The sequence below is a fragment of the Triturus cristatus genome, chromosome 4_1 (assembly GCF_964204655.1).
Source record: "Triturus cristatus chromosome 4_1, aTriCri1.1, whole genome shotgun sequence".
NCBI classification, from domain to species: Eukaryota; Metazoa; Chordata; class Amphibia; order Caudata; family Salamandridae; genus Triturus; species Triturus cristatus.
Window position 1 is genome coordinate 297598387 of NC_140585.1, and position 21263 is coordinate 297619649.

At 46.6% G+C, this 21263-nt stretch overlaps 1 protein-coding gene across 32 annotated transcripts in view; it reads left to right on the forward strand.

Moving 5' to 3' along the window:
• MICAL3 (microtubule associated monooxygenase, calponin and LIM domain containing 3) overlaps positions 1–21263 on the forward strand; it is a 1875796-nt gene that overhangs the window by 1508854 nt on the left and 345679 nt on the right. For all 32 annotated transcript variants that reach the window (XM_085652129.1, XM_085652139.1, XM_085652136.1 and 29 more), the window contains 2 exons: positions 6985–7079; positions 8451–10842. In XM_085652129.1, coding sequence (XP_085508255.1) covers positions 6985–7079; positions 8451–10842 — 2487 coding nt within the window. The remainder of the gene's footprint in view (positions 1–6984; positions 7080–8450; positions 10843–21263) is intronic.

Genomic DNA, 21263 nt, shown 5'->3' on the forward strand with positions numbered 1-21263 from the left:
GGCCTTTCTCAGGCTCCCTGATCAGCTCTCTCTTTTCGAGTCCCCGGTTGTAAATAGATTTCTCAAAGGCATTACACACCTTTTCCCTACGTTTGTGATGCCACAGTGGGACTTGAATCTGGTTCTTACTTCTCATGTGTGCTCCTTTCGAGCCCCTTCACAACTGTCCTCTTCGTCTCTTGACCTTGAAGACTGCCTTCCTGGTTGCCATCACCTCCGCTAGGCGACTGAGTGACCTCCAGGCTCTTTCTTGTAAACCTCCTTTTCTGTCGGTCCATACGGACAAGGTTTTGCTCAGGCCCCGTCCTTCCTTTTTGCCAAAGGTTGTTACGGCCTTTCACATAGGGCAGACCATTACCTTGCCCACCTTCTTTCCGCCTCAGCATCCTTCCAGAGAGGGAGAGAGGCTCCACCGTCTGGACCCAAACCATGTGCGCTCATTTTATCTCAACCGCACACAGCAGTTCCGGGTGGATGACCAACTCTTTTTTGGCTACGTTGGCACCAAGAAAGGTCGGGCAGTACACGAGGACTATCTCCCTCTGGGTCGTCTTGTGTATCAAAGCCTGTTACTCTTTGGCTAAAAAAGAGCCTCCGGTGGGGCTGCGTGCCATACTACTAGAGCAAATGCAGCCACTACTGCATTGGGACGTGGTGTCCCCCTGCAAGACATTTGTCAGGCAGCCACGTGGGCCTCGCTGCACACGTTTACTAAGCATTACTGCCTGGACATCCAAGACTGCTTCTTTGGCCGTTCTGATCTCCGGGACTTCCTGGTGTGATCTTGGTTCGCAGACCCACCACCGGATTGGTATTTCTGGGGGATCTATTCTAAGGTAAGGAATCTATCACTGTGTTTCTTTCAGATGAACAAGTTACTTACCTTCGGTAACGATATATCTGTAAGAAACAGTAGTGATAGATTCCTTACCGCCCCAACCATCCTCCCCGTTTTGTGAACTGATTTCTAGGGTTAAGGTCATCCCTTTCAGGGCCCTAGTTTCAATGCACCAGTGGTCAGTATCTTGCATGGCTCTGCGATCCTGGCGCGTAGTCGTGTACAGAACTGACGGCGCGCGTGGGCGGCGTCTATGTAGCGCCCGCGACTTCATCTCGGCGACCATGACGCCGACAGACCCGGAGCCGCCCAATGCCACCTACCGACGCGCAGGAGTACTGCTGACCAAAACTTGCCGGATCCAGTCTGACGCCTGGGGGTAATTCTAAGGTAAGGAATCGATCACTACTAATGTTTCATACAGATATATCGTTACCAAAGGTAAGTAACTTGTTCTTCAGCACCGGACCCAAATTCTGGCCCAACACCATTGCAGAGCTATGAGTGTGTTCAAGCGGCATAGACTACAACATGGATGGATCTGCTGGCTGTAACCTGACTGGAAGCCCCTGCGGTTTGTTGAGGCTCAAAGTTGCACCAGAGGGAGCCAAAAGTGTGATCAAGATGATGCCGAGCATGGGCTCTTGAAAGGCTCTGACCTGCTGCGGTGTTGCTGATGAACCAAGCTCATGGGGGCATCAAGACTAAAGTTAGAACTGGCTCCTGTTGGAACAGAAGCAAGAGTGGAGGCACGGAGACCTTGAAGCACCTTCTGTGGAGAATGAAAATGGTGGGAATGGGCAAAGTCGCACTTGGTCTTATGTTGCTCCTTGTTTTCAGTGCTTAATTTGAGCCGGTGGTTTTCGGCAATTAATTGTTAACAACTGCACTTATGACAGTCTGCCACGTGGTGGCACTGTTTATCTAATTTAGAGATGAGCACAACAGTTCTTTATTAATTAAATATACTTTAAAAATGACTTAATATCTGTTGCCCAAGCTATTACAGTTTTGGGGGCTTAGAATAGTCTGGATTGTTACCCTTTAGGAGTGTGATGGTTAGTTGTTCTGATACTATAATTGACAGTGCTGGCAGGGGCAGTGTAGTGCAAGCTGCAGTGGCATATGGACGGACCGACACACACACACACAATCACACACACACACCAACACACCCACACACACCATCAAACACACACACCATCACACACACACCATCACACACACCATCACACACACCATCACACACACCATCACACACACCATCACACACACCATCACACACACACCATCACACACACCATCACACACACACCAACACACACCCCCCACACACACACACACACACACCATCACACACCATCACACACACCATCACACACACCATCACACAAACCATCAAACACACCATCACACAAACCATCACACAAACCATCAAACACACCATCACACAAACCATCAAACACACACACAAACCATCAAACACACACACACACACAAATCATCAAACACACACACTTACTTTTTATATATATCTACACACACAAATTTGGTACTGCTTGTACTTACCCACAGACTTGAACCGCGAAGATGTTTAGCAGCGCTAACGATTTTGACTTGGAGCCGGATCTGCATGGAGTTTCACGTGTAGAGCTTCGCATTCTTAGATGGCTTTCTGGTGGATGCTTAAACTTCCCGTAGATTCTTTACCTGCTATGACTCCTTCTCTAATCCGTTAGTGCCATGAATAACAAGAATATTCCATAATATGCAGACGTGTTATGTGTTGTTCTTGCTGCTGCTCTCTTAGGTGCTCTCTGCCCACTTTGAAGGGGCACAGACAAAACTACCAGTGCACCTATGGGTGCCTAACTTACCACCAAGATAATTACCTTAGTCATCTGGAGCTGTCCGAAGGAGAACCTGCTTTGAACATTCTGATCTGATAGAGACTTCTAGCTTCAGATTCCTTACCTTTGAATTCCCTAGGCGTCAGGCTGGATCCGGAAACTTTTGCGGAGTAATACCCCTTGCACGCGACATCGGGTGGGTCCATTCTGCTCTGCATGATGTCGTCGGTGTCAGTTATGATGTTGCGATGTCTACATTGGCATAGAGTTTTACGCGTCCATGCGCCGCGTATTTGAGCGTAACGACCCCGTTGGTGAGCCCTCGGGCCCCGCAGGGTTGGATGGGGCCCCATCGGGATCAACACCATCTGCTCAGATCACGGTGCCGGTGGGGCCTCAGGGATCCAATCCTGGATCCGGATCGACGCCGGTCGTGCCAACTCGACCTTCCCCGGCGTCGAATCTGAAGTCGGTGTCTCCGAGACTGCCGATGTCCGTCGGTGGCGCAAGCCCGATCCTCATCCCCGACACGGAGCCGGAACAGCGTCAAGCGACACAGATTCTGATGTCGATAGAACACAGGGGTTCTATGTTGTTGCATGAGCACTTTGTGGACGTGCTGGGCTCAGGAGAGGATTGCGAGAAGTCTGGAGACCCTCTTGAGAGCCAGGATGTCTCTGAGGAGACAAATGGACTGGTATGGGGAACTTGGGAAAGCCAGTGGTCTGGATAATTCCCCAGACACTGGCATGCTCTCTCCGCCTACGGTGGCTACGGAGGAGGTGGCTTTCCTATGCCATGGTGGTTAACAGGGCAGCCGAGGTACTTGGACTGGAGCTGCCCTCAGTGCAGGTCAGGACTAATCTCCTGACTGAAGTGCTTCAGCCTGGGGCTTCCACTCCTGAACCCCTATTGCCCTTTAATAAGGCACTAACGTACGTCCTTCTAGGTACATGGTCCAAGCCTAGCACAGGGGCTCCTGTGAATAAGACGATTGCACTCCACCCAGATCCGGGCGACCCAAAGTTCCTCAGCCATCACCCCACCCCAGAAAGTTTGGTGGGGCAGGCCTCTACGTCCCAAGGCGCATTCCATTCCACCCTTCCGGATAGGGAATCCAGGAGACTGGACTCATTTGGAAAGAAGATGTTTTCTTCCTCCAGTCAGGCATTGCGGTTGGTGAATACCGCATGCTTATTGGGCCATTTCTCCCAGTCTCTTTGGGAGACGGTTGTGCAGGTGCTGCCACAAGTCTCGGGGGGGGCCCCGGCTGTGCTCTCCCAAGCTGTCAAGGACGGGAGGGATGCAGTAAAATTCGCCATACGTTGTGTATTAGATACCACCGATTTGCTAGGCAAGTCAATTCAACAATGTTGGCCTTGAGACGCCACGCCTGGCTTCGTATAACTGGATTCTCAGGAGATGTCCAAGCCAATTTGATAGACATGCCCTTTGATGGAAACCACTTTTTTAGGAAAAAGGCAGACTCGGCCCTGGTCAGGTTCAAGGGCTCTCGAGCTACAGCCAGATCCTTGGGTCACTCCTCATGGCTAGTCTTTCTTCCATCTCATTCTTTGCTTTTATTTTTACAGCAGCCAATAAAATAACACTTATCCAAAAAACTACAGTACCCATGAGCACTTAGTGTCCCATAACAACTATAGAGAGTATCCCTATATCAGTCATGTCTGAGGCAATCCCGTCCTCTTTCTTTGGTGATCATAGAACAGTTAAGTCCGGCAAATTAAGAACTCAATCTGGTAGAACCATCCTTTGTGATGAAGGAATCATTCACAAACCAAGGCGTCCGGAAGCCCAATGGGGCTAACTTCTGAACCTGGGGATTCGACCCACCATATGCGAGCAACCAAGGGAGAGCCATGTCGAAGATCGAACTGGATAGACACTCCAAATATTCCAGCGTTGAATTTCCTCATGCTTTATTTGCTATCCATTCCTGCAATAGAAAGGAAAAACTCCGTAATACCTATAAGCCCATCTGATTTCGTAATCATCACAATCAGACAAAACAGGAGGGAAAGAATACAATATAATCATTATGCAGTATTATTACAATGCCAGTCTTAATTTCGTGTAGGGTGACCAGAATTTCAAAGCCAAAAACCAAAATAGTACTACAATTTTACTGCAACCCAGCGTACAGAGTGACAGTGTTCCTTAGCATAAAATTACAGAAGAGGCAGTAAGAACATGCATAAAATGCAATTTTTAAAGGCAGTAGCAGGCATGTTAATTAGATTGCTTTCTTATAACAGCTGCTAACTATCCCTGCTTTGCAAAACATAAAAATATACCTACCACCGTTATCAGCCACCCCTCTCTAAAAACCGGGACATGAGCCTAATTTCTTGAAATCTATTGGGACTGTCCAGGCAAATTCAGGATACCTGGTCATCCTACTTTCGTGGCAACAGAAGGGGTTTCCAGCCACGTCAGCCCTATCCCAGCCACCGTCCTGCTCAGACTACCCAAGCTGTGTGTGGACGCGGTACATTCCATCCTCTGAATGAAGGCCAGACATCGTCTACCACACTGCCACCGGCAGCCTCCAAGCACTCCTAGGCTGATTCTGCAGGACCACACTACTCCAGTGGGTGGGAGAATTCGTCATTATCTCCCCCGCTGGAGATCTGTATCAACAGACAAGTGGGCCTTGCAGATCGTCCAGGAGGGCTATTCTCTTCCTTTCCTTTCTTTTTCACCTTCTATTCCGCCAAGTCAGTAACGGCTGGTGGAGGATCATTTGAAGTTGCTCCAAGAGGAAGTTACAGCTCTTTTGGCCAAAGGAGCTATAGAAAGGGTCCCAGCTTCACAAGTAGGCAGTTGCTGTTATTCCCGCTACTTTCTGATTCCGAAGAAGAACCAGGGGCTTCAGCCCATTTTGGATCTTCGGACCGTCAATCTCTTCCTCAAAAAGGAGAAATTCAAAATGCTCACTTTGGCTCAGGTCTTCTCTGCCCTAGACCAAGGAGGCTGGATGGTGGTGTTGGACCTGCAGGATGCGTTTTTTCACATTCCCATCCTGCCGGGCCACAGGCGTTACCTACGGTTCAAGGTAGGCCGCGAGCACTTTGTTTTCCGTGCTCCCCTTCGGTCTAACCAGTGCCCCTCGGGTGTTTACCAAGGTGATGGCGGTGGTTGCAGCTCAACTGCACGGGTTAGGGGTGTCAGTCTTCACCTACCTCGAATACTGGCTGTTGAAGGCATCTTCGCCCCAGGCAGTCGTCTTCCACCTTCAGACTACCGGGAACCTCCTGCTTTCGTGTGGTGTTCAAGTTTATAGAAATCTAGTATTGTTTTTTCAAGATTTTCTAGATACAGTGTGTCAGATTCTAGGTTTACTTCAAGTACTAGATGTTCTTCAAGCTCTTTTTTACTATGTTTTAAGGCTGTATCTATCCCTAGGACCATCCAGGGTCACGTACAGGTTGTCGCTATGTGGCTTAATCCGTACTACTTTTCCTTTTCTATGCTGATTAATTCCCTAAGTGTACCACTATTTCGTTCTAAGCATATTATTACCCCAAGTTCTCTCAAAATTGTGGAGTTACTCTTGTTGAGATATACATGGTCAAATAAAAAGACATCGCATACAGTTATGTCGATTTGATAAAAGAAAAGTTTGAGATTCTTTAAGAATATGCTATGAATAAATTGATTGCAACACAGCATTATCTGCCTGTTTTTGCTTGTCCTGGTGGATCAATAAGTTCCTGGTCTTGTAAATTGTTAAGACTACTTTTCCTTCTCTATTGTGATTATATCCCTAAATGAATCACTGTTTCGTGCATAGCATATTGGATCTGACCACGACCTCTCTGCCTGCAAATGTGTGTCCTTAATGTACCCAAAGACCATCACGATGTGGGAACCTAAATTGTTTTTGGCTGGGACACACAAGGAGACAAACGATTATAGGAATTAAGAATTAATTGTTCACAGTCTCTGCGGCTCTGTTCCCTGACACTGGTCTCTGGATAGTTCAGTGTGGGTCAACTGGCATGGTAGAATGTTTTTGAGTGGGTTGGTACTTATCTGTACTGATTAAAATTGTACATTCTTGCATAAATCGTCATGTACATATTTCAGTAGTTAGGAATTGCTACTTTGAATGAGACAGTTCTTCAGATTATTACTTTCTTGCTGATTTTGAGAGGCCATATCTTGGGTTCAGTGAATAAATTGTGGTGTAAATATCCATCCAAACTTTGACCTATGTAATACATTTATTATAAATTAAATAAGCCATGACTAATTGTTTTTCGGTTATCTTAGGTCCATCTACACCTACAGATTCAGTCTTGTTGCCGAATCTGGAATTTAATGTTCTTGTGCCTCCTGCTGCCAGTTTCAGTGTTGAGAGTAAAGAGGTGAGTGCTACTGCAATATGCATTTTTGGGTTGCGTCTCTAGCAAGACATTTTGTTTACTTACAGGCCGCCCATTGCTTACTATTGGTTGGCTTCATTGCCACTCTCATTTACTTGCTTTTCATAAATTGGTACATGCAGCATTCACTACCGCTCCTTATGTTTGTCCCTCCCCTAGAACTTGGCTCAAGTACATGTGTCGTTCCACTGCCCCCTTAATCAGGCACTACTTTTTTCTTTTATCCTAGCACTTGATTAGAGTGTCTTTTCCAGCAGCCTCCCTTGTGTACTCGCCCTCCACATTGCTTCGGGCCCACAATCCACCGCCCTCCATGTTGCTAAGTACTGTGTGTTTGTTGCCACCCACACCCACTGTATGTGTTGTAGCTTGCATGCTCACACCGTCTGTGTTGTTGATTTCCCCCACCAACTGTCCATATTTTGCTGTTCCCTCCCCCCGTTGTCTGCGTTGATGCTCCCCCTCAAATCTTCCCAGCCTGCAATAAAAACAAATTGCTATGACACACGGCCCCAACACCCTCTGTCCCTGTTGCCCCCATATACGCCGTTCCTGCGTATTTTTGCCCACCCCCACAATAAAAAAATGTAAAAAGCACTGTGACATGGCAGTCATAGCACTTTTTTTTGTTACTTATGGTTTGTCAAGTGGACTTGAAAAAGGCAGTTCATGAAATGTTCATTTGATCTGTGCAACATCATAGCACTCCCCCCAACACCCTTTGTCTCTGTTGCACTCCCTGCCTCCATATTTCCACCTGCCCCGGTGCAACATAAAAGTAATATGACACAGACAACACTGGCCGCGGTGTAGTACTTTTTTCCAGTGGTTTTAGCCCCGTTGTACAGCAGCGTGACTACTGTAAAGCTTGGCTAACCATTGGCAAAGCCAATAGCTGTCAACTCGTAGGTGAGACCTATTGCCTTTGCCAATGCTTATTATTCTTTGTAGGAAAACCGTAATGTTCCTTGTACTAGAAAATCAGCCTTGGCTCCACTCCAGTAGGCATGCTTCCAGCTCTCACTGCTAGACCACATCTCCTCTTCAGTCTTGTTCGATTCATCAGAGGGGTGCAATTTGAGTCCTATGGCACAGAATATAAAGGGACCAACATTTAGGTATCTATTGCACTCAGAATATCACACTGAGAAAAACGGGGAAAAAAGTAGATGGAATGCTTAAATCAATCTCAGTCAATTGTAATTAGTCTGGATCACATTCTAGCCTATTGTGTTTTTTACTGAATGTGCCACTGCAGACAGGAATCATCCACACCCATTGTTGTTGTAAAGAGAAAGACATTTTAGTTTTACTCCATTACTTGTTTTTGAATGTTGTTTTCTTTTTTTCCAGACTGCCCAGGATATCAAGGATGCTGTCTTACTCTCCCAGTTTGTAAAGTCTCCAGAGGAACGTTTTTTCCCTGAGCCTTTCCTTCCACCGGATTCTCACGTTGCTGATCCAAAGGTCAAAAGTCCTTCAGCGCTCCTCTCCCCCATTAGATCCCGGCTCGTGTCACTTGAAGATGCCACAATACCTAGACCTTTCACTCAACGACCGTTTAAATCAACCCCAACCTCTAGCACTATAGTAACCCCCACCAGCCCCTTAGCTTCCCCTGTAGCCATAAGTCCCTTAGCTTCCACTGTATCCTCCAACCCCTTAGCTCCCGCAGTAGCGTCCAGGACTTTGCCTCCCATGGTGGCCTCCAGCCCTGTAGCTCCCCCTATGGAGGATAGCCCCTTAGCTCCTCTTCTTGTAGCTGGTAGCCCCTTAGCTTTTCCTGCAAACACCAGCCCCTTAACATCCCCTGTAACAGCAAGCCTCTTCACACCCAAAGCAGCTAGTCCGCTTGCTCCCTTTGTCGCCTCTAGTCTCGTATCTCCTAAAGCCTCCAGTCCCTTATCTCCCCCTGTAGTCACCAGCCCCTTACAATTCCCTGCAGGCACCAGCCCCATAGCATCGCTTGATGCTATCAGCCATGTAGCACCCTCTGTATCCACCAGCCCATTATTACTTCCTGTATCTTCCAGTCCATTAGCTTCCTCTGTACTCACCGCACCCCAACCAGCCTCTGTGGATACCACATCCCAGCCATCTCCTGTAGCCGCTGGCCCTGTTCCAGGTCACTGGCCTGTCCGTTCACAACCTTTGCCATCCACTGATCTATCTGCTCATACCACTGATAAGTCCCCAGTGTGTTTGCAGCCCACTCCAGTCATAACCTCAACCCCTCTTCTCAAACTTGCTATAACTAGCCAGGTTGGTGAGCCCGATAGACTTGCAAGCCCTTCAGCAGAGGAAGCCTTGAAGCGAAATGACCTTATCGAGGAGTTTTGGATGAAAAGTGCAGAAATCAGAAGAAGCCTTGGACTCACCCCAGTAGATAGGAGCAAAAGCTTTTCAGTGACATCAGTTGATGTGACATCCTTAAGGTCAAATTCTACTCCAAGTGTCCAAGATGAAAGTGTTCTTGAAGAGCACAGGGTAGCTTCTGTGAGGCCACGGACTGCCTCACATAGAATCAATGTGAGTCAGTTAGTTGATGAGAAACTTTCACCTCTTACACTGAAGTCCCCATCCGATAAAGAGCTGAGAAGTTCAAATGGAGAGAAAAAAGATTTGTCCAGTAGCTCGGGGCTGGGGCTAAACTGGAGCTCTTGCAACACCAGGACCATGGCAAGTGAGAGTTTCAATACTTCAGATTCCACTATGTTGACTCCTCCTTCGAGTCCTCCACCACCACCCCCTCAAAATGAAGAACCAGCCACCCTGCGCAGAAAGGCTCCTAAAGTTTCTCTGCAGGATAGTTTGGAGTCTAAGCTTTCCCCTGTATCTCCACTTCTTGCACAGAAATCCAGTAGTGGCACCAAAGAACCTGCTCCACTCCAGAGGGAAGAGTTGCGGAAATCATTTGTGGAGAGTGTCGACGAGATCCCCTTTGCTGATGATGTGGAGGATACGTATGACGATAGGACAGAGGACTCTAGTTTCAATGAGCAGTTTTTCACACCTCCTACCAGTAGGCCTGTGCGATTGCATGGACATTTTCCTAAAGAGAACGGGGAATCGCTGGATCGGAATCACCAGAAAAAAAGGTTGTTACCCACTGTGTCTCCTGAAGCCAAGGAATTGGCAGAGGAGAGAATGAGAGCCCGGGAGAAGTCTGTGAAAAGCCAGGCTCTGCGGGATGCTTTAGCAGTGCAACTGTGCAAGATGAAAGAACTAGAGCTTGCTGCTGCAACATCCTCAGCTCACGTGACATCTAGTGTATCTCAAACTCCCTCAGGTAAGACTTCTGTAGGATCCATAAAGACAAAGGAACTGCTCTCTGACTCCCCTAAATCTTGGGTTTTTAAGGCATCGGAAGCCCCAACTTTAAAGCACGAACTTGCCAATGACCGGTTTCTCTCGCCCCCTGTTGAGGGATCAGTCACCTCCTCTGAGGGTTCTACTGGGAAGAGCAAAAAGAGAGCCTCTCTTTTTTCACCCAGAAAGAACAAAAAGGAAAAGAAATCAAAGAATGATAGCAGCAGATTGTCTGACAAGTTGGTTCCCACTCCTGATGAAGCCACAAAACCCAGATCGCTCTGGAAAACAGTTTTTTCTGGATACAAGAAGGACAAGAAGAAAAAGCAGCAGCTAAAACAGCAAGCCGATGACCAATCCTGCCCCAGCACTCCATCCAGCAGCACAACCGTGGACTCTGGAAAAGCCAAAACTTCTGCATTGGGAAAAACACCAGGTAACAATTTATAGGTCTCTGTGCAACTCTTGTGGGCTCTTATTTTCAGTTGTTATGCCTTTATTTCAAGTCATCTATGAACGAGCTATACTTGTCGTATCTGAGTGTTATGAAATATTGACCATGTAGTATTTTTGTTTGTTTGTACACGCACTCATACAGAAATAACTAAGCAGCATTTGGTAACAAACCACATACAGATGCTCCCAAAACCTGGAATTCCCTTTTTGTAAAATCCACTTCTTGATGGAATAAAATTGTTGTAAAATCCACCCATCATGGAGAATGTAAACTCAAACGGTTTAACACATTGGCAATTTTAGGTTGCAGAACTTGAATCCTCTAAGCAAGTCAAGATCTTTTACATTCTAAAATGGACTGCGCAGATTCCTTGTTCCTCTGGCTTATGAAATTTTCATGCATCCCTCTGATGAAATTCTCCAAGGATAGGAGAAATTGTAATTTAGGTTGTCCATGGTACTCCATGTTGAGATTTCTCACTTGACACATCTTTAATTGTACACATTTTCCAAATGAAAATTTAACTTGGAGGAAAACATGCCTGTAGAAGGCAATATTTTCTGTTATTTTCTTCAAGTATAATCTAGTCGTAATAACATATATTTGACTGAATACATCTCCCTAGTAAAAGGTTTAAAAAAGCATAGAATCTCTCTTACTTAGATTGTACATAAGTGAAAAACTTTGCATGCAAATTTAAGCGATTTTAAAGCATCCCTATCCCATCGTGTGCAGCAAAGAGTCTGTCAGGCAGTTTTTTTGGCTTCTCGTTTGGCTACTCCCTTTTCAAAAAGCTTTTATTTAAGTGTTTTCTTCTGGGCATTGCAGTATTTTGCATGTTTCTACTTATGTCTTTCTCTCCTCACTTTTTCTTTTAGTCACAGTGCCTGCTCTTCTAGACAGAATATTGTTGCTATGGTGAAAGGTGTTGAAAAAGTCTATCTACATCATGTGTATGGTTTTCTTTCTATACTCCCATACCGTTAATGATCTTTAGATTTTTGAAGAGATGCCATGCAAGAGACTGAGATGACAGAAAGGGAGGTTTCCTCAAATCCAAGAAAGTAGAGTGTAGGAAGCACAGAGACATAGTTCCAGTAAGAGAAGCAGGCCGATGGCCCCCTCCTCTGCTCCTGTAAGAGCCATTATTTCCGTTTCCCAGTGTCGTGCAACGTAGACAACTTGGGTACCTCATTTGTGTTTAGGGGTCACCTTTCTTGTCTTTAATGTCAAGACTTCACACCTCTTTAACAGCAGGCTAAAGAGCCATATGTCAAGCCCCTCAACCGCTGAACCTTTTTCCAGAAGAGTTTATACTAATTCCTGCACAAGAAGGCATCACCGTTCCTTTATTTATTTGCCAACTCTAAACTTATACAGGAAAATGCACAGCCACAATCTGTAATGCCAGCAGTCAAAGTGACTGTCCTTATTTATATACCTCCTTACTCGCCTGCATTGCCAAGTGTGGGAAATTGGGTTACTGGTTGAGGGTCTGGAACCCTACTCAAGCAGCAACCACAATTCATGTTGGGGTGAAACGTAAGCAAACCCCAAACTAACCTGCGCTTAACCCTCTGGTAGCTTGGCATAAAAGCAGTTAGGCTTAACTTATAGCAATTCAAACCGTGATAATGTAAAAACACAACACAAGAAAAATCCCACACCAATTTAGAAAAACCGATTAAAAGTAAATAAATTATTTGAGACCAAAATGACAAAATCCAATTAGTAGATATGCAATTTGAAAGGTTTTATGGAAATCAATCGCTAAGAAGAACAAGATGCCAAATCAAGGTTATCCTATGGTAGAGATAGGCCATGCAGTAATGAAAAATGAATTTAGGAGTTTTTCAGTACCAGGACATCTAAAACTTAAAAGTTCATGTACAACGTTTTAAATACACTGCACTTTACCCAATGAGCTACTTAAGTGCCACCATAGATGTGACTTATATGTATTGAAAAGGAAAGTTTGTCTAGCAAAAGGTCTGTTTTGCCAGGTCGACATGGCATATTAAAACTGGGCACACAGGCTGCAATGGCACACCTGGGGCATGTTTGAAAGAACTACTTGAACGGGTGGCACAATCACTGCTGCAGGCCCACCAGTAGCATTTAATTTACAGGCCCTGGGTACATGTAGTACCACTTTACTAGGGACTTATAAGTAAATTTAATATGCCAATTGGATGTAAACCAATGTTACCAAGTTTAGAGGAGTGAGCACAAGCATGTTAGCACTGGTTAGCAGCACACAAAGTCCTAAGGCTCAAAAAAATTAGATTAGCAAAACAAATAGGAGGAGTAAGGCAAAGCTTTTGGGGAAGAACACCCTAAGTCTGACAGGTCTAACACCAAGGGAAGAGAACCCCCAATCCCCCACCCAGTCAATTAAGCAAAGCCATGAAGGTATGATGACTACTGAACACAGGGAACAACCAAGGGAATATCATGCTTGGAAAGGCTGCCCTTGTGTAGACCACACATGGTGCAGGGCAACAATAGACAACAATAGGGAGGGAGAACAAGGGAAGAAAATCACCCTGAACAAGCAGCACCAAAGATCTCTTTTGCAACACTGGCCTAGAGAATTTAGACCCAGCACACCACTTTTAACATGCCACATTAATGACAATAGATTCCTCTTCAGTTACTTGAGCTCTTTCTCCTCATACATGGATCTCAGTTCATTCATAGGTTCCACCAGCGGATGCTGTTACTGTTATTAATTAAGTTTACCAGCAGGGCTATAAGTTGGCATTATTTAGATATTGTCTCTGCAGACCTCCAAGAACACATCATGGACTCCTTTCTAGCACTATTTTTAGTATGACCTATTAAAAAAGAGAATAGGGGAAGTAAGAACAATTTAAGGCTGCCGATATTGATACTAAATTCCTAAGGGAGAACCAGGCACATGTCTCTCTATTGCTGGCATCTGAAAAAAAAAGAAATAAAAGGCTCCTAGTACCAACCATGCTATTAGGTTGCCAGGACCTCATCATAGAGAATTCCATTGGTTAGCAAGTTAACTACCTAATTTAAGAAAAAAAGGAAGATGTCAAGAGATCGTGAAGGGATGGTATGATAATTGCAGACAGCATCAAAAGTGCATCAGTGATCTATCAACTGGTCCTCAATGATGCACACCTGTTGTCTGCAACTGTCTTCTTGGACACCACAAGCTGACCAGGAAATATGTCTAAGAGACTTATTTGGATTGCAGAAAGATGGTGAGATTCAAAATATAGAAATTGGAGCCAAAATGCTCCAGTATGTGCCCTTGGAGAAAAGGAGGTAGTTTTCAAAATTGGACTGGAAAGACCAACAGGTTTGTACACGCTACTAGTGAATATAGCTGCTGCAAAAACAGCAGTAGAAATCTTTCTATAAACACCAGAAATCATCTAGTAAATAGTGTCCTCAGCCACAGCTGATAAGACTTCATGACCTCACACAGTGTTTTCATCTTATCGCCATCGTCCCATGCCACGTTGGGAGGGAGAATTTCCAACCATCTTCCGGACTGGCAGAGATTGCGAGTGCAGATGGTTTCTAGATATTGTACAGAAGGGATATAAAATCAGATTTGAGGGGTTGCCACGTTATCAAAAGTGCTTCTCGTAGACTAGCTGGTTCAGGAAGTAGAAATCTTAATAGAAATTAATGTAATTGGCTTTTGCAAAACAGCACATGGACAAGGGCATGTTATTCCACTATTTGCTTGTAGCAAAGAAAATCCCAAAGGGAGAAATTTGGGCAATTCTGGATCTGCCAAGATCAAGCCAGGAGGTCAATGTGTGTGTGTGCAGGGTGGGCGATTGAGCTATTGGAGTTTCATCAGACATCGCCTCATCTTAATTAAGTGGATTACATGTGGGCTATTGTAGGACGCAACATGTTTCCATCTGTTTGAAACACAGATGCTTCCTAAGATTCCAAATTGGCAAGTATTTCTACCACTACAGAGTCCTTACTTTTGACTTGACACAAGTTCCCCTGCACTCCCAAAGTGCATGGCAGTGGTAGCTCCTTCCTTCTTTGCAAAGGAATTTTAATCTGCTGTTCCTTGATGATTTGCTACCTAAGGCTGACACTAAACTGAATGGTCAACAGGACTTGAGGGCAACAATTGACCTTTCTCAACATCTGGTTCTGATGGATACTTCAAAACGCAGATTTCTCACTATTTGAATTCCCTTAAGACCAGGCTGGATCAGTAAGCTATAACAGAAATTGCTCCATAACGCTGGTAGATGACGCCATCGTACTCTGCAGCAGCTTCCTAATGCCTCCAAAAAGTAACAGCACAGAGCCTTATATAGGCGCCACACCTGCGCAGAGACTTCAGTTCCTTTTATTCTGTGCCTTTCAATGCGGATTCAGAGTTCACTCCCATAATTTGTCAGTGGTCCAAATTATAATTTTTTTTATCATCTAAAGAGTGTGTGCTAGGGATGTCTCCCCTTGGAACTGCAGTCTTCAAGCCATGCCATACCTGCAGAAAACAGATTTCGGTCATGGATCCATACAACATCTATCTCTGATGTCTTGGATCCAAGCACATTTCACAGTCATGCAACAAGGGCTCCCTAATGCATCTAAAGGACATGAGATAGTGGATGTTAAGCTTTACGTCGCCAAGCATAACCAGCGAGGCTGATCATGCTCCAATTCGCCAGCCTGGTTCTGCTCCAGGTCGCAAACAAATCCCTCTCCCATTCCCGAACCTGATATCCATCCTTGGGTAAGTCAAAGTTCATGGGCAAGTCTCAGTCAAAACACAGAAAGACCAGATGGGAGGTCTCTCCCGTCACTCCCACTCCAGTTTACCAGGCCATCTGTGACTTCACAGCAGGTAGAGACCTTCAAGAATGCAATGTTGCAAATCAACTGGAAAAGTTTGGGTTCCCTGGTGCGCCTTTGGGCACTACGAATCCACCGGCGCTTCAGTGGGATTTCCACCTGAGGATACTTCTCAAACACCAGGCTGTGCTTTCACTCCATTGACAAAGGCCACATTAGTCCCCACTGTGCTGGCACCGATTCCTGCTGGTTCCAAATCCAGCTCCAACACCAGTCTCAGATCTGGAGCAGAGTTTGTCTAGATTCCAGATGTCTCTCTGAGAGTTCCAAAGCTTAGCCAGTGGTGCATGAGAATACTCTGGCAGTGCCTTTGCCTTGATGCCAATATCTTATTCGGCTCCAATTAAGATGTACAAGAAATTTAGAAAACTCTTGGAGATGATAAAGGGGATGACAACTTGTGCCCACTCTGTTGATGATTGATTTTAGCAAGACCTCCATACAGATAAATGTATTTTCTTTGCTGTGGTTGTATGCAAGACAGGAGGGGTTCTAGTCTTGACTTAAACTTCCTACTAAAGAAACAAAGGCTAAAATGCTGGCAGATTTTAAAACTTGAAGCTGTGTCTTGAGAATCCTTATTAACTCCTTTCAATGTAACCCTGACAGATGCTTTAGCTGTGGCCTTCTCTGTACTGCCTTTAAGTCACCCCATAACGAATCTCGGCAGGCCTGCTGCTGGTGATCCAGTCTTGTTCACTCTGCATCCCTCACAAGATAGTTTTATGGTGCAAACTACTACCAGCAAAGTAAACCAAATGACTCTCCTACTTCTCTGCCTGATAGAGAATCTAAATACATTGACACACTTAGTACAAGGGACATCTTAGCCTTACGCTTTTTGAATAAAGTCTCTCTGCTATGCAGATATACTCTCAGAGATATGGCAAGCTAGATCTTGCCATCTCTGTCGAGGAGTTTTGGAACACTTTAACCCAGACAATACCTGATGGGCCGGATGCCGCCAAGTATATGTTCGGGGTAATCTGGACTTTACAGACTGTGTTTGCTACGCTATTGGCACTAGTGTCGTCACTAATGTGGTCAGTTGCTGTCGCACCTGAAAGCATGTATCAGGGTTCTCTCGTGATATGAAGTCATCCCTAGTGGACATGCCCATAGATAGCACCAGGATGTTTTGGGAGATAGATGGATTCAGCTGAAGAATGGTTCAAAGATAGCTGTGTATCAGCTCACTCCTGAGACTTGCTGGCTCTGACCTGCCAGTTTTACCAGCAATTCCAGAAGTTTAGTGTTTACTCCCTTGGTCTGGCTTATTGCTAAACGCAGATCTCCCATTCTGTTCGGGTCTTCAAGGATTGTGTGGTGGCAGTAGAGGATAGAATCAACAGCAATATAGCCAGTCCTTGCCATAGTCTTCCCTTTCCACCGCCATAGCCAGGCTGTTCTGATGCCCTCCTCTCCCCCGCACTCTTCCCCCCCCTTTTGGAATCACTTCTGGCCAGTGAGGGCAGAATGCGTTTTCACTTAACCAACTGGTGCATAAATGCCTTGGACCGATAGGTCCTCCAGGTTTTTGAGGACCTTTCACGTCTTTTGTTCCCCTGGTACCTCCTGACTTTGCTGCAACTGGTCAAACAGGCAACGGAAAAAGGCCTGAGGAAGAGAGAGGCATACCTTTTTGCTGCCACTCAAAAAGGATACATTTTGGACCTTAAATTCCCAAAAGCATTCCTTTGTAAGTAAAAATTCAAAAGGCTAACCTCTGCCCAAGTTCTAGCGACTCTGGGCCCGGTGGACTAGAGTGTGTATTTAGACTTGCAGGACGCATACTTTCATTTTCCTGTCCTGCAGTTCCATAGGCGTTACCGCACATTTCTTTGTAGGGAATGAACACTTTCAATTTGCTGTTCTGCCCTTTGGGCTTATATCAGCCTTTTGGTATTCACAAAGGCTTGCTGCTTTTGTCTGTAGGTTTTTCCTTCAGCGGCCTGAAATGCTGTTGCTGAGGATTCCCTTTATAGGGGTAGTTGTGTACATGGCATTCAGAGCCTTCCCAGCCATACAGTGGTCCTGAAACTGTCAGGAAATGTTCACAATATTTTGAATTCAGTTGTGGTTTCCTGTGCAGAAGGCTGGGAGGCTTCTTGGTCTCCTGGTTTTGTGTATTCTAGTGGTGTCCCATGCACATTGTCACATGCAGGCTCTCCAGATAAACCTTTGCCTTCAGTGGGCTCAGCAGTGGGGGTGCCTCAAGGACAACATCCATATGTCAGATGAAAGTGCCAGAGACGTTTAATGGTGGTTAAAAAAGGCCAATCTTGCTCGTAGATAGCAGTTTTCACTACCTCACCCAGAGCTCACAATGGTGCCGAACGTATTGGCTCTGGGCTGGGAAGGCCACCTGCATGAGGTTTTTTTTTTTTTTTTGGTGTAGAGTTTTATATAGCGTGAACTAGACCCGAGACATCGGGTATCAGAGCGCTTTACATGAGCACCAGTTTCGTTACAGATGGACACATTCATTTTTGTTAGGCACGGGGAGATTAAGTGATTTGCCCAGAATCACAGGAGGTTGAGCGTTCTTGCCAAGACTCGAACCCGTTTCCTCCAGCTTCAAGGTCGACCGCTCTAGCCGTAAGGCTACATCCTCTCTCCAAAGTTGGAGATCAGAGGTCTCTGGTCTATGTTGGAACAAAAGATTCTGATGGATACATCTGCCAATGGATTCCTCACCTTGTGAATATCCCCTGCGCCAGCATTCCACGGAACTTTTTTCCCCAGCTCTCTACGGTGACATGGATGACGTCGTAATGCATCGGCTCCGCTCGCAACTCCGTATGACGTCACCGGAGCCATAAGAGAGCCACGTCGGCGTGATGACTTCAGTTCCCTTTTTACCGCGCGGTCGACGCGCAACGGTTTTCCAGCACTCTCCTGCTACTTTGTAGTCGTTTAGTGTGTTACTGTTGGAAAAATTTGTCATATCTTCGACTAGGAAGTCGGGTTTCAAACATTGTAGGGAATGTGGGGGCCACATGTCAATGACAGACCCCCATGAAGATTGTTTGTGGTGCCTTTCTTCTGACCACGACGTGGAGGATTGTTCCAGCTGCAGAAGGATGAATCCCAAGGCCTTGAAGGAAAGGGAGGCGAACCTCTTCATGGCCAAGGCTAAGAAGGAGAAGAGAGGTAGGAAGAAGGAGAGATCAAGACCGGAGTCGTCGACTTCGCATTCTTCGAAGTCGAAGAAATATCATAAGAAAAAGAAGCATTCCTCTCGGCGCCGGTCTTCGAAGAGCAAGGCGTCGAGATCAACTTCGCCTCGACGTCGAAGTAAGGATGTGTCTCCTTCTCCATCTAAGTCTCCAGAGAGATCTCCTTCGCCGAAGCGGTCCCCGGCGCAGTCCCTGGCGCAGTCACCAGCGCAGTCACCGGTTCCAGTGGAGTCTTCGGCTTCTGAGGCCGAGCAAGAACAAGCAAAAGAGCCTTCTCCAGAGCCGGATGATCCTGCGGCGCCTGTTGAGGACACTGCGGCGCCGGTACCAGGTACTCCTCAGCTAGATCCGGGATTATTCCCTTATCCGCAGTTCCCAACTCCGGGTGTGGATTCAATGCATTTTTTAAACGCTATGTATGGGATTTTCCAACGGGCTGCCTTCCCATCCGGCGCACCTACTGGTCCTGTGGGTCCTATGGCATACACTCTGAGAGCATTATGCTCAGGCCCCGTTAATGCCCTTTCTGCCGATGGCGCCTTTGTGGCAGTTTCTGTCGCCGTCTGGGGATCCATCTCGGCTTCGATTGGATCGGCCTTCTTCGGAGCCTTCCTCGACACCGTTGCCGACTCCCTCGGCTCCGCGTCCGGCGCCGTCGACTCCGGCGCCGCCGACTCTAACACCTCTGGCTCCTCGTTCGGTTCCACCGACTCCACGTACGGCGCCGCCGGTGCCGGTTCCTCGGATCCGCTCAAGGAGAGAGGCCCAGAGGGTCTTGGAAGAGGAGCGTTATAGGGAGGAGGTGGAAGAAGGTGAGGTGGATACTTCTTCTGATGACTTTGAGTGGATTCAAGAGGCTAGTGGTCTCGATACGACTCAGGAGTGGGAGCATTCTTCCACTAGGTCCTCTCCACCGCAGGAACTGGCTCCTTACCATCTTGTAATAAAGAAGGCCGCAGAGTTGCTGGACTTGCAGTTGCCCTCTGCTGAGTATAAACCTAACCTTCTGACGGAGGTGTTACATTCGCCTACTTCGACCAGTGAGCCTTTGCTGCCTTTTAATGAGGCTGTTTTGGAGCCAGTTATGGATGTCTGGCGTAAGCCACTCTCTTCGCCGGCAGTCTCCAGGCAGGTGGCAAGAAGATATAGGGTGGCTCCTGGGGATCCATGTTTTCTTTCTTCCCACCCTTCTCCAGAAAGTCTGGTGGTACAGGCGTCGTGCTCGAAGCATGCTTCAGGAGCTTTTCCTCAGACTCCTGCGTATAGGGAGTCTAAGAAGGCGGATCAGGCGGCTAAAAAGACCTTTTCTTCGGGGAGCATGGCGCTTAAGTCCACTAATGCCACCTGCTTACTAGGGCGCTATGTTCATGCTCTTATGGACTCAATGAAATCTTTAGCCCCTAAGTTGCCAGAAGGTGATAAGGCGTCCTTTTTGGAAGTGGTCACAGACACTCAGGCTGCTGCAAGACAGTTGATTCAGTCGGGGCTTGATACGGCTGATTCGGTGGCAAGGATAATGGGGTCATCTATAGCCACCAGAAGGCAAGCGTGGTTTCGTTCGTCTGGCTTCTCTACGGACGTTCAGGCCACATTGGTGGATTCGCCTTTTGACGGACAGACTTTTTGGTGAAAGACTGATTCCGCCTTGCAGAGATTTAAAGAGAGCAGGGTGACGGCAAAATCTTTAGGTATGCAGGCTCCTGCTAAAGGATTTGGGCTTAAGAAATTCAGAGGTTTTGGGAGGTCTTAATTTCGCTCCTTCAGGCAGCCTCAGCAGCAGCCGCAACAGCAGCAGCAGAATCCCCTCTATAGATCCTATAGAGGGAGACAAAGAGGTCGGAGAGGTTCTGGCCGCAACCCATCTTCATCTTCTGCCTCCTCTGCTCCCAGTGAAGCTTCAGGGAAGCAGCCCTAGATCCCGCATCCTAGATCATGTAAGACCTGTGGGGGGGTAGGGTGTCCCATTTTCTGCGAGGTTGGAAATCTGTTTCAACCGACCTTTGGGTTTTAAACCTCGTGGAGACTGGGTACGCCCTTCCCTTTCGGGAGTTTCCTCCCCCTTACCCTCCTTGCAAGGGTTCCTGCTCAGAAGACCATCTACGACTTCTGCAGAAGGAGGTACTAGCTTTGCTTCAAAAGGGTGCGATAGAGGTGGTTCCGGAGCAGGAAAGGGGTCAGGGATGCTACTCCCGGTATTTCCTGATTCCCAAGAAGGACGGCAGATTGCGTCCGATACTGGACCTCAGAGTCTTGAATTTTTACCTGAAACTGGAGAAATTCAAGATGCTGACCCTTGCGCAGGTTCTTCAAGCGTTGCAGCAAGGAGACTGGATGGTGTCGATCGACTTGCAG